This window comes from Pyrus communis, chromosome 11 (genome assembly GCF_963583255.1).
Source record: "Pyrus communis chromosome 11, drPyrComm1.1, whole genome shotgun sequence".
NCBI classification, from domain to species: Eukaryota; Viridiplantae; Streptophyta; class Magnoliopsida; order Rosales; family Rosaceae; genus Pyrus; species Pyrus communis.
The window spans coordinates 19288118-19302802 of record NC_084813.1 but is presented as its reverse complement, the minus strand read 5'-3'; the positions used below and the strand labels follow the sequence as shown (position 1 = coordinate 19302802).

At 36.9% G+C, this 14685-nt stretch overlaps 1 protein-coding gene and 1 pseudogene across 1 annotated transcript; both read right to left on the bottom strand.

Annotated features, from left to right (window-relative positions):
• Nucleotides 1-287: 287 nt before the first annotated feature.
• Nucleotides 288-1518, bottom strand: LOC137709506 (F-box protein SNE-like). Its single transcript, XM_068448592.1, has one exon. It carries the CDS (start codon nt 1436-1438, stop codon nt 968-970), a length of 471 nt encoding a protein of 156 aa, XP_068304693.1. The 5' UTR covers nt 1439-1518; the 3' UTR covers nt 288-967.
• A 3663-nt stretch (nt 1519-5181) lies between these two features.
• Nucleotides 5182-14199, bottom strand: LOC137709143 (receptor-like protein 7; annotated as a pseudogene).
• Between the last annotated feature and the right edge of the window lie 486 nt (nt 14200-14685).

Here is a 14685-nt window from a genome sequence, read left to right as displayed (position 1 = left end):
CTAGCAGATTTAAATGCATTAAGCCATCTAGGGATTTGGAAATGAGGTAAAGGAGGGCTGGTCGGAAATTGGAGTGAGAAGGGTGTTAAAGTAAAGAAAATGAAACATCATGAGTCAATGATCACATATTTGTTGGACCACCCAGTAGATTAGGCTTGTTCAGTCTCAATCACCCGTTTTGTGGCCCATATCTTACTTTACAACAGACACAGACTCTAAAACAATTGATCAACAATGCCCAATTGCTAATTTGCTAGGGAGAAGAATTGGTTCTTTGTGGCCTACCATGCTGAACATAACGTCTTCTCACAAGCTTGTCTTTTCAAGTCAAAGGGACTTCAGCACTTTCTAGCATGCCGTTGCACAACTAGGGTTTTTGCGATTGTATTGGACGGTTTCGAACTCTAAATATATATTCTTACTTATCGCTCTACTTACTCTTACTACTGTGCTGACTCAAATGACTTAATATTTGATAAAGTATCATAAATAAAATAAAATAAAATAAAGAACAATCGTTTTCATTTGGAGTGCATTTGTTTGGGAATCTGCTTGCCAATAGAAACAAAAGGAAAAGAGGATCCACTAAATTTTGGCACTACCCACTTTTTTTGTCTAGACGTGCTTAGGCTCCCAAAGATTCTGAGTCCCAGTTTATTTAAAAATAAATCAGAAGCAAATCTAACAATTTGTTATAATAAAATTACAAGAAACTTATTATTAAACATAGGAATTAGGTACTGCCGATGCCAAAAATTAAGAAATTAAAAAATAAAATGAAATAAATAAGTTGGTTCTACCTTCTTACCTTTTTCCCCTCCAAAATAATAAATCGTCACAATTATTTAGTAACCCTAGTAGTAAAAATATAAAAAATCATCATTTTTTTATAAATAAAATCGATATGTATACTACTGTTACTCTCACCGGGGCCCACTGCAGTCAAAAGTGCTCTAAAGTCAACGAATCACACATTTACGGTGTTGCAGAGGAACATGAGAGAAGATGCGGATGCATCCCCGCCACCACCGCCGCCGAGCCTCCCGCTTCTCTCGTAGTAATCAACGCAGAACAGAGACAGAGAGAGCTGAACCTCGTGCCGAGTCCAGACTCTTCTGACCATGTCCGAGTCGCTGAGTCGACTCAGAACAGGGCGCACGCAGACCATGTAGAGCTTCTTGTAGCCGCCGAGGGCAACGACGACGGGTTTCACGGAGGAAGGAGGGGGAGATGAGACGTGGCGGAAGCATAGATGCTCCCAGAGGGAGTCGTTGCGGGCGACGGTGGACCAGAGGCGGCAGACGCAGGCGGCGACGCCAAGGGAGGGGCCATCGAGGCGTTTGAGGATTTCGACGAGGATGTCAATGTGGTCGTTGATGAAGAACTCGGATCTTTTCTCTTTACTTTCTCGTGATGATGTGTTTTGGTTTTGATCCATTGTGGTTTTTGGTGGTGTTATATGGTGGCGCTAACTTGCTAGGTGATGCAAACTACACTTGCACCAGAGAGAGATAGAGAGAGAAATGAGAGAGAGAGAGGAGAATAAGTGATGAGAGACTAAAGGGTTTATATATTTATATAGGCCTGTGCATGAAATGGGTGTAGTTTGTAGCTGTTAAGGGGTTTTGACTTGTGCATGAGAGAGAGAGAGAGAGAGAGAGAGAGAGAGAGAGAGAGAGAGAGAGAGAGTTTTCTTTTGGTTTTTAGGGTTGAGGTTGTTTGATCAACATATTGTCAATACTGGTCAATATCCATGCATGAGATATTGTAAATTAATACTATCGATAGCATGTAAAAAAAAAAAAAAAAATTTAGCTAAGCAATAATATTTTGAGTCATCAAATTTGTTCACTAAATAATGTATTAGTATACATATTGATAGTTTACTTGCAATACACACATAAATTGGATGAATGTATTTGGTGTCCCTCCCTAATAGTACTCTTGGCTGTATTTTTTGGTTGACGAGAAACTTTAATTAATTAAATAAAAGAAATTAAGTTTAATTAATTAAGAAAAGGAGTTGAAACTTTGGGCTGGAGTGGGAAGGCCGGGGTACGCAGTGTAAATGTCAAGTGTGGGTATCGAGGGAAGAGAGAAGGGGCCAAAGGAAAAGTTCCAAGGCACAAATAACTGGAAACAATGCTGACTATTGTTTGGGGTTAAGTAGCTAGATTTGTTATTTGTTGTTTGTTGTTTTTGTTGATTTTATATTTGTTATTGTGTGTGCAGCAGTGAATACTTCAAGACTTTGGTTTTAAGGCCGTTGTGTCAGTCCATGGTTATTGCTTCGCCGTGTGTGTTCGTCTACTTTAACCTAGCTTGTGGACCATAGAGTACGTAGGGTAGTAGCTAGGGTTCTGTAGATGGTGTGTCTGTGAACAATTCTGAGGACTAATATAAGAACCCTAATTTTAATTTCCTAGCCTCTAACTGTTAAAAGCGAACCCTGCGAAGGGATCCATACATTCATCAATTATTGATGCAGTTCTTCACTCGCTCACATACGATTGCTTATGTCATTATCTGAAAAGATATATACCTTGTAGTCTTCTTCAAATAAGTGCATCCATATACGATTGACGGTAACATTATCTTAACAGGATTTATATGTTTTGTAGTTGTAAAAAAATAAAAATAATCCACTCTCACTAAATTGTGATTTGCTTATTAAGTGGTGGAGGCCAATTGGAAAGGTAAATAGGAACTGCATGCTGCATCAGATTCAGATGATGGGTTTCTTCTTCTTCCAAGGAACACAGAAAGTGGTATTATATCACATAGGAGGATGTGTTTACAAGTTAATTTCCTATGCAAGAAAATAATTGAGACGAGGGCATTGGATACCAACCCACAGCAATAGAAGACTTTTTAGATGATGACGAGGTAGCAACTATCTGCTTGTCCTCATGAGCTTGGAATTTGGTTCAGAAAGGAAACACCCAAGTCCTCGTAGACAAAAAGCATATAACAAATTACAGAAAAAAATATCTATAAAATAAAAGGCTTTGAGATTTGACATTAGATTTTATAACCCCACACAATTTCCTGCAATTTAGAGAGCTGAGTGTGAGTGAGTGTGTGTCATGGGGAGTTGTTTTGTATTGTGTTGGACTTGTTTGCTGGACTCACTTGAAAGAGAGAGCACTGTTTTCTATTCTTTTGCAGTGAAGAAAGAATTTGATACATAATTGCAAAACTACAAGCAGATGAAACCTGTAAAGCACATGAAAATTTTCACGGTTTTCACTCACTCCCCTGAACACTGACATTTGTACTATGTTGTTTGTAAAGTATGTGCCACATAAATGGGTCAACATGTACACTATTCTTAGAAGATAGGTTTCCTCCTACCATTTTATCAAATCATGCATTGGCACTCAGATCTATGAACCAAAAAAGCCGATCATATCGTAGTTGGAAACTTAATTGGAATGAAAAATGAAATCTACACCCCAATTTTTTTCTTTTCACGTTTATGTTAATTTTTGTTCTTTAATTCTCTTTAATTTATTCAATTCAAAGACTAAAAACAGATGTGTGTGTAAAAAATTAAGGGTGTGATGAAAATCCTTATCAACTAGAATATGTCGCTCACATCTTCCATTTTTTGGGTGTTATTAACATAACAAATGCATGCATGTCACATGATGATTCTATTGAGTTGCGATTATAAACCATCTCTTTGAAGCCCATCGCAACGCTAAAAGAAGTGTCATAGTATAACTCCACTAAGATGTTATGTTTCAATGTTAAGGATTTAGGGTAAGTTTCTTTCTTATACAAGAAAAAATGAGTATTAATGTGGTGAAAAAAAATATATGTGGTATCTGGTTCTTTCTGAAATTTTTTAAGTCCATATATTGTTTATATATAAAAGTTAGAGATACAAAAATATGACATTTCTTATGAAGCTGTATATTAGTAAAAGGACAGTAAAAGAGAAAAAAATCCGTATGACTATAAGTTTTATACAAAAACACTTATCCAAAGCATCCATCGGTGCCATCAAGCTCCTCCAAGTTTTCCCAATTTATTTTAGTACCCCCGACGTTTTGGGGCTCTGGGCAGTCGCCCTAGTTGCTGTGCCAATGTGATACAAAATATAAATTTTTCCTTCTCTAAATATAATATTTAAACTTCAAATCCAAATTTGAGTTTTAACATGAGTATGTGCATATTTGGGAGAGAACATGAAAACCCAATAACTTTTTGTTCCATATGTAAAAATATACGGTGTATCCATGTGTTTACATTTGTACGTCATTAATATATGAATTCTAGGATCAAATTCGTAGGAGTATCCATGTCTTTTTATAACAACAATTTCTCTTTTTATGTGATATTTAATTGCTTGGGGTTAAGAATAAAGTCAAGAAGAATAAACTAAACGTTTCTTTGCCCAAACACATAGTGATAAGAACTTGGAAACAATGCGATCCAAACAACAACCAGCAGAGAAAAGGTAAACAGAAAAAGTCTGGGAAAACAAACAATGAATTTGCAGCCAATGATGCCATGGTTCTAAAATCAGTGCAATGGATAACATGCTTGGCTAACTGCTCTCTTAGCTAGAAGTGTATCATTATGGAATCTGTGGTCTGATATATTGTAGGTTTTCTCTGGTCTTGTTCTTGCCATGGGATTAAGGGTTTCCTTGCCATTCAATTTTTTGTTTTGATAATCATTTCTCAAATCTCAATTATGATCAGTTTTCAATATACTTGTCACTTGATCATTATGTCATGAATGTTCAATCGTTGTATCGTCAATATTTAATGAGAATGTCGTTAAAATTTAATGTTTGGTCATTTCAACAATTGAAATTTAATTTATGAAAATTATTTTAATTTTTTATATTTCAGGCCTATGGTGGGATTAAAGGCACTTTTAGAAAGGAATATTCCTCATTAAGGTTGCTAAAAAGCTTATGGTGGTAAACTAAGGCAGCAATGCAAGAGGATGCATGCAGTAAAATTTAGGGCATTCACTACTCAGAAATATAATACAACTCTCAGAAATATATGCTTTATTCTAATAAACAGCAAGCACGCATCACAAGTTAGAATGACATTTTTAAGGAAACCTCACAGTACGAGGGAAATTGTATTGAATAAAAAAGTTACACTGAAGGCTGACTGGGTTTTGAAGAGCCAAACATTTCATGGGTAAAATAATGACTTAAGCCCGACATCCCTTCCTTCCCTTTGTGCCACTTAGCTGCCTCTTCCTGCTAAATGTCTCCACAAACCATTCATGCTTCTTGTTTGCCAAAGTGTTCCCAGAAATCACTCCAACTATTAGTCCACTAATGACTCCGGGCAGAACCACGTACCAATCAAACTCAAATCGAGATCCCGAATCTTCTCCTTCTTCAAAGATTGATGATGGTGGTAGCTTTGTGCTCTTCGAATCCTTGCATTTCTCTGACAAAGGCTTTCCACACAAGCCCAAGTTTTCTTGGTATGAATTTTCTAGGAATGTACCAAATTGTTGGTCAAGTGGTATAGGCCCCCATAGCCGGTTGTGGGATACGTTGAAATATGCAAGAAAATTGAGCCGTACCAAATTGCTGGGGACAGGGCCGGTCTTGAGATTTTTTAGGCCCGGGGCAATACCAAAATAAGTGCTCTAGTCTCCATGTCAGAAAAGAAAAAAAAATCAATTGTTTTAGTGTTCATATTTGTACATGCCGATGTAACTTTTCTTTGATAAAACGATAGCAGGATGTGAGGGATTATGCTAAGCAACAAGATGGGTTGGCCATAATTTGGTATCTAACTTGTCATTTAAAAGACTCAAACCTAAGATCTCTCACTTATAAGTTAAGAAAAAATAGATTTCACATCTAAGCCATAATATTAGTTTGTATTTAGATAAGGGTACACAAATATTTCACAAGCAAAAATCAACTAGGCATGAAGGGTATTTTTTTATAAAATTTATAGTTATCGGATAATTTTGTAATTTATTGTCCCTTGGGGCTTCATAAGAATTGTCATATTTTTCTCTCTCTAATTTTTATATATAATGTTATAAACAATGAATGAACCAAAAAAAAAAAATTATTGAAAAACCAAATACCACATATGTGTTATTAAAAATATAACTAATTTTTCTTGGATAAGAAAGAAAAGTAACCCTAAACCCTAACATTATATTGAAACAGAACATTATTACTAAAGAAAAAGAAAAATTAACGAAAAGAGCTTGAAAACTTTGAGTTTTAACGAAATGGTAAAGTAAATAGTACTAAGATTGACTTTTTAGTGTAAAAATGTGGTTTTTCGTTAAAGTGAACAATACTGTGAGCTTTTAGTTAAAGTTCTCAAAAGAAAAAGGTCCACATTTTGAACTTGGGTGACTACTACTATTATTATTTGCCAAAGAGTGGTAATTAATTGAAAATGAATTTGTAAAAACCACTTTCATCAAAGGCACATATAGAAATATAGCTACTTATTTAAACCGAAGATGAAATAAATGCATAAAAAAAATAATAAGCATATTTGAGTTTCGAACCCGTGTTCCTTTTCATTGCAAGAAAGCTATGAAACACCGCTGCAAATGACATTTTATGACAAATATCCAGTTTTATATTTTTATACGCTTACTGAACATAACATTATAATAATAGAAATTAAATTTTTTGGTGCCCTCGATTTTTTGAGGCCCTGTGCGGTCGCCTTTACTGCCCTAGGCTAGGGCCGGGCTTGGCTGGGGATCCTTCATGAGAGCTGGTTTTTAGAGAGATCTAATGATTCAAGAGAGGTCAAGTTCCCTAGAGATGAGGGGATGAGACTAGTGAGAGTGTTGTTGGAGAGGTCCAGCAAATGAAGCCCTGTTAGATTCCCAATGACACCAGGAATCTCACCTTCAAATCTATTACTTAAGAGATCTATGAGTCCCAAAAGATAAGGTGTCTCCAAATATTTCACCTCAACACCTTTTGCATCAATCGTCATCGCGTGCGGGAATACATAATAGATGTCATTTGAGCCTCGGGTTGAAGAGACTTCAAAATAAGTTCGATTGGTCTCGTTAACAAGTTTCATGAAATTCCAGTTCTCTAAGTAGTTAGAGGGCAACATATCGGAAAAACCATTGTTAGATATGATAGAGATAGTGCACTTGAGATGTTGACACTTGTCTAAATCTTAGATAGGCAGTTATTGTAGTAAAATCTTATGAGTTGTATAAATACCTCATTCATGTAATAACTTCTCCGTTAAGTCATCAATACATGGAAAATATCTTTTGCTTTCATCTCTCTCTCTATCTCTAAATTCTCTTTGTAATATTGTTCTTACAGGTTCATAATATATACATTAATATGGTATTAGAGCGAAGGTTCTGTGTAAGCTTGGGAACATACAACACAGAATTCAACTTAATTGGATGCACAGAGGGTTTTAAAATAGTGCTACCAATATGAGAAATAGGCAAACCTTCACCATTTGCTGTCTGAATGGTTTCATTAGAAGGGTATGGTGATGCCAAAGAAAGATTGTTGAGATCTGCATTCATATGATTTGTTGCTCCCGAATCAGTCAACCAAATCTGAGGAATGGATTGAGATAATGGCTGTGATGCTGGCTAAGAAACCATTGTATGCATAGCTTGCATAGGTGGAGAGGAAGCTTGAAATTGATTTCCTGAGAACTGAGACTGATGAGAAAATCTTTGTGGAGAATAAGACTGCATCTGAGAATACTGGCAAGTGAAACCAGCTCAAATGAAGTTGGGACCTTTCTCATTGTAGAAACAAAACCAGGTACTGTGATTAAACCTGCCATAAATTTGACACTTGGATTTCTTTGGTGGTTTAGATCCATAAAAAGCTACAGAATGACCATCAACATTGCACAGTTGACAAGTGAGCATTACTGGAGCAGAAGGGCTGGATGAGTATTGGTTTGGAAACTGACCAAGTACACCAAGAGATGGTGTTTGCAAAACATGTGTCCGAGTAGGATAATATGATCTTGGTTGAAAATGACGAGCATTTTGATTAAACCTACCCTTGCCCTTATTCTTATTGTTATGGAACTGCTTAAATCTACCATATATAAAACCAGATTATGTAGGCCATTTCTGAGAAGAATTAGGATGATTAGCCACCATAGCAGTCATAAAGGTGCATTGGTATTGGACTAATGATAACTTCCTCAGCAAGCAATTGAGACCTGAATTCTTTCAATGAAATAACATTTTCTCTTCCTCTTATAACAGTTCTAAAGGTATTGTATTCTGCTGGTAATCCATTTAGTGCAAGAATAACAATATCTTCATCAACAAAGTACACCCCAGCAGCAGAAAGATAGTTTCTGGCCTCCTTGATCCGTTGCAAGTATTGAGCAATGGAATCAGATCCCTTTTTAATTGTTTGAAGATTAGACTTCATCTGAAATATGCTAGTCTTAGAAACAGTGGAGAGCTGCTTTTTCAATTAAGTCCACAAATCTTTAGAACTAGTGCTGCCAATAGCACATGACATAGCTATAGGAGATAATGTAGCTGTGATAAGCTGCATAAGTGCCATATCATGCATCATCCAAACTAAATACGCATCACAATCAGTAGAAGAAGAGGAATTCAAAGAATTCACACCAGATTCTATTGTCTCTGAGGAAATTCGAGATGGACAGAAATGAGATCCATCCACAAATCCCATAATTCCATTACTTTCCAACAGTAATTGCATTTGGAAGTGCCAATTCAGATAGTTCGTATCATCAAGTTTAACATTTACAGATGTAGAAATTGAAGACACAAGTGCAGTTATAGGGGATTGAAGGAGCTATAATTGAGAAGAAGTAACCATTTTTCCCTTGAACAAATCACGAAAAACACAACACGCTGTAGTTATAGATTTACCTCATAAAACACACAGCAAACACTTGGTGTGCAAGAAACGCAGTAGTCAAAGAATCGAGAAGCAGGGACTTGATCTGTAATGTGAAAGATTCAAGAAACCCTAGAATCAAAGAAGACGAAGAGATGTCAACAACACACTGTTATTGGCAGTCGATGATTTAGAGAAGATGAAATTGTAGAAATCAGAGGTGTGGAAGACTTAGATTGAAGCTTTAGCTGCGAGCTATCAAAGCTTGATCTACAAAAATCACACATGGCCTGTACTAAAGAGTCTAATCCTAGTACATATCAGAGTTGCTTAGAAGGAAAGTTTTGCAAATTACCTTTCCAGTCTACTGTCAATAAGTCTGTAGTACCATTGGAGATTGTATACAGTGACATTTAGGGTCTTGCATCATGTACTTCAGTAGATGGGTTTAGATACTATGCCACTTTCATTGATGATTGTACCAGATATTGCTGGATATTTCCTTTAATAAATAAATTCGACCTTTGTGCCACATTCATTTCCTTTTATTCATATGTACTCACTTAATTTAATTCCAGGGTTAAAATTCTGCAAAGTGATGGAGGGGGTGAGTACATCTCTAATAAACTGAAGTTTTTTGTGTCAGATAGAGGTGTTGCCCATAAAAAATATTGTCCTCATACACCTGAACAGAATGAGGGTAACTGAGCGAAAACATAGGCATGTAATTGAAACTACAATTACTTTGTTACAAACTGCAAAATTACGTTCTTAATTATGGTCTTTTGCCTGTCAAACTGCCATATACCTTATTAACCGAATGCCTACACCTAATTTATCAAATAAATCTCCATTTGAACTATTATTTGGTTGTGTTCCAATTCTATCTCCTTTGCAAACTTTTGGTTGCGCTTGTTATCCACTTCTTAAACCCTACAACACCTTTAAGCTTCAAACCAAAACCACAAAATGTGTCTTTTTGGGGTACACATCCAAATATAAAGGGTTTATGTGTTTTGAAATATCTAGGCACAAAATATATGTCTCTAGACATGTAGTCTTTTCTGAAAAGGAATTTCCTTACGCATACTTATTGACAACAACAAAGTCACAGGTCATTCCTATTATTACACACCCTGTGAGTCAAACACCAGTTGTTACTTATGATAATGTGGTAATGCCACCTAGTTCATTTGTCTTCCCATCCCCAGTACTATCATATCCTGGCTTTATACCCGATTCACCAATGCACATTCATTCCAATGCCTTTTCTCCCAAATCACCACCTCATAGTAGCCCTTGATCTGATATATCATTGTCCATCCCTCCTGCTTCCTCTCAGTCCATTACTAGTGCAACAAGTGATTTCTCTCATATGCATGTGGCACTTGACAATAATCCTGACAGTCTTCAAGTAGTATTGGATATTCCTCTTCTCAATCTGCATCCTATGCAGACAAGAAGCAATGGTGGTATTATCAAGAAAAAGGTATTCTTATCAGTTTCCAAGGAAACTAACTTGTCTCAAACTGAACCTCTCAGTTACAAAACTGCTCTTAAAAGTTCAGTGTGGTTACAAGTTATGACAGAAGAGATTGGGGCATTGTATACTCAGGGTACTTGGAGTTTAGTTCCACTACCACCAAACAAGAATCTTGTTGGTTGCAAACGGATTTTCAAAATCAAAAGAAATTCTGATGGGTCTATTGCACGACATAAAGCCCGATTGGTAGCCAAAGGATTTAGTCAGGAACCTGGAATTGATTATTGTGATACATTTAGTCCTGTGGTTAAACCTACCACAATGCGGATTGTTTTTTCACTTGCTGCTAATTTCAATTGGTCTCTTCGGCAACTTGATGTCAATAATGCTTTCCTACATGGCATTCTTCAAGAAGAGGTATATATGGCCTAACCACCTGGTTTTAAGGACTCTACTAATCCTCACCTAGTATGTAAACTGCATAAATCTCTCTATGGCCTAAAACAGGCTCCACGAGCTTGGAATGAATGGTTTACCATATTTTTACCTAAATTGGGGTTCAAGAACACCTACTCGGATTCTTCCTTGTTTGTGAAAACTGTGGGATCTAATATTGTCATTCTCTTACTCTATGTGGATGACATTATCATAACAGGCAGTGCATCTCAGACCATTCAACAAGTGATTTCTGATTTGACTTCTGAGTTTGATACCAAGGACTTAGGTCCTCTCCATTTCTTTCTTGGTATTCAAATAAATGGAACCTCCACTGGTTTGTTCTTGTCTCAGCACAAGTATGTTATTGATTTATTGTAGAAAACAGAAATATTTGAATCCAATTCCTGTGATACACCTTGCTTGCCTTATAATAGGTTACTGAAGGATAATGGAGAACCATATTCGAATCTTGGTTTATATAGGAGTGTTGTAGGTGCTTTACAGTATCTCACATTCACCAGACCTGATATTGCATTCTTTGTGCATTAGGTCTGTCAATTTATGCAACATCCCATGGTTTCTCACTGGACTGTTATTAAAAGAATCTTGCGTTATTTGAAAGGAACTAAGGAGTGTGGTATCACCTATTCTCGAGGAGACTTGACCCTAAAGGCTTTTAGTGATGCTGATTGGGCAGGTGACCCTAATGACAGGAGGTCCATTACTGGTTTAGTGGTGTTTTTAGGCAGCAATCCTATATCATGGTCTTTTAAAAAGCAACAAACAGTCTCACAGTCTTTTACTGAGGCTGAATATCGGGCCTTCTCTGCAACTGTAGCTGAACTTGATTGGATTCAACAGATTCCGAGTTTTCTGCAAATCACACTATCATCACCACCTGTGTTATTTTGTGACAATCTCTTTGCAATCGCATTGTCCTTCAATCCCGTACAACATCAACGAACTAAACACATCGAGATTGATGTACATTTTGTTCGAGAAAGAGTGGCTTCAAACAAACTTCAAGTGCAGTTTGTGTCTTGCAAGGAGCAGTTTGCCGATATCTTGACTAAGGGACTTAGTGCACCTTTGTTCACAATTCATTGCAGCAATCTCATGCTTGGGCTATCAAAGCATGAGTTTGTGGGGGGATGATAGAGATAGTGCACTTGAGATGTTGACACTTGTCTAAATCTTAGATAGGCAGTTATTGTAGTAGAATCTTGTGACTTGTATAAATACCTCATTCATGTCATAACTTCTCAATTAAGTCATCAATACATGGAAAATATCTTCAGCTTTCATCTCTCTCTATCTCTAAATTCTCTCTGTAATATTGTTCTTACAAGTTCATAGTATATACATTAATAAGATAGATCAATGATGCACAAATTTGGGAACTCATGGTTTGTCGGAGGCTTCCCAATCTCTCCATGAAATCTATTAGACCGCAAAAGAAGAGCCCTCAATACGGGAAGTGACCCTAACCAAGATGGGAAGATGTCGTTGATGTGATTATTTCCAAGGTTGAGAAACTCTAACTTAATGCAATTGGCCATTGAACTTGGCAGCTTCCCTTGCAACTGATTGTAACTCAAATCAACCATTTTCAAACTATTTTTGTTTGCACATATTTGAGGAATATTGCCTTGAAAACAATTGTTGTGCAGGCGCAATATTTCCAAAGCACTGGAGTTCCCCAAACATTGTGGAAATATGCCTCTCAGGTTGTTGTTGGACAAATCAAGAACCCGAAGGTAATTTAAGTTGCAGAACAATGGTGAAATTCCTCCAGTAAAATCATTGTTTCCAGCCTCAAAATCTATGATTGATTGTGGTAGAACTGGCAGTGATCCTTGTACCCTGTTAGATACAATATTAAAGTACACCATATTTTTCCATGGAAGAATATTGAGCGAATTTTGGTCAAATCCTGTCAAGAAGTTATAAGAGAGGTCGAGGACCTCCAAGTTTTCTCTAGTTGCATTCCAGAACCATTTTGGTATTTGGCCATGAATTTTGTTGGCAGAAAGGTGTAGATCAATCAATTCGTGCTGATTATTTAAAAACTCAGGAAACTCTGTTAAGTTTCAGGAATCCAACCACAGGTGTTCAAACTTTGGAAGAGTAGCATTTAAATCGGGTTTTATCTGCAGAGATAACTGGTTGCCTGATAAATGAAGTGAAGCTAAGTTTCGAAGCTTAGAAAACTTATCAAAGTCAACTATTCCATTGAACTTATTGGAGGAAAGGACGAGATCAGTTAATTGGGTTAAGTTCATAATCCAAGATGGGATTTCACCAGTTATACTATTGAAGCTCAAGTCTAGAGATGCAAGTTGCGTCAGGTTAGCCACAAAATATGGAAAATTTCCCCGTAAGTTGGTATATGCAAGCCCCAAGAGATGAAGTTTCGTTAGCTTTCCGATCCAAGACCAGGAATCTGGAACTACTTGGCTTGTTTTGTTGGAATAGTCAATGTCGTAGAATGAAGAAATGTCAAGGTAAGTGAGCTGTGTAAGGTTTCTGAGGGAAGATGGAACATGGGGATAAAAATTGCAAAATGAGATGCTCAAAGTGTTAATGAAGGTTTCCGATAGAATTAGGCAACTGACCATAGAAACTTGTCTCGGCAACATCCAATACCTTGAAGGAATTGGTCATGTTAAAGGTAGGAATATAACCGGCTAGGTTGAAGTTTTCATACAAATCTAGTGCCTCTAAGTTTGGTAGCTGGAAAATACCTATTGGGAATTCCCCATACAACTGACATGTCCCAAGTGAAAGAACTGTGAGAGAAGTTGCAATCCTCAGCATTTCAGGAACGGTGGAATGTATGTCCACGTCGCTGAGATCAAGTTCTTTTATGCTGGTGAAGTTTTGGATTAGGCTTCTCAGGTTGGTTCTCTTAAGCTCCAAATCATTATTAGAAGACAGATCAAGGGTTGACAACTTTGATAGCTTTGAAATTTCGATTGGAATTTGGCCAGAAAATACGGAATATGAGAGGTTTAGGTACGTCAAACAAGTAAGATCATGACCTAAACGTGATGGTATTGAAGAGAAATTGAAGTCATTATCCGAGAGGTCAAGCCTCTGTAAGTGAACGAGTTGAAAGAGGCTGCTGTTGGAATTGATAGAACCATAAAGAAAGCTGCTCCTGAGGTCAAGGCCAATGACATGGCGAGACTCCTCATGGCACTCAACACCATCCCACAAACAACAGTTGCTCCGATTTTGATCTCCTTCTCGCATCCAAGATCCAGCCTTTGGATATGCAAAAGGCTCATCAGAAGCAGATTTTCTGATCGTAAAGCTATCCTTGAATTGCAGCAAGGCAGGGCACTCATCATGGTGGCCTACGGTTTGTGTCTGCACAAGTGAGAAACAGAAACAATAGTGGGTAATATTGAGGAACATAAAAATATAACATTGCAATGAGAAAACATTACACCGCCAAGACGACCGCATTCCCATCTCCTGACTATGTAATTGTTATTTTATGGGTTTGTTATATGTCGAATATGTCCTCCATAGCAAACTTAAATACACAAGTACAATGTGGTGTTCTTTTTGCTTGTTTTTTGGATGATATAATTGATAATTAATGTGAACAAATAGAGAAAGAAAGAACATAAACGGCCGGGATCAGTGTTTCTGATAATGACACTGCGGAAACACATTAAGAATTGTCGTCCCGGGCAGCAGTAAAACATCAACGTAGAAGACTTGAAGTCGAGTGAGTGCTCTTCATTATTAAGCTGTCTATCATGCTTATCAGGCTAAACGAAAACTCTAATGTCTCTTTTCTTTTTCTTTTCCTTTTGTCTGTCATGCTTATCACGCTAATAGAGATAATATAAGGTTATTAATTAATTAATCGTTAGATTAATCTAAATGTTTAGGCAAGCATTATTGC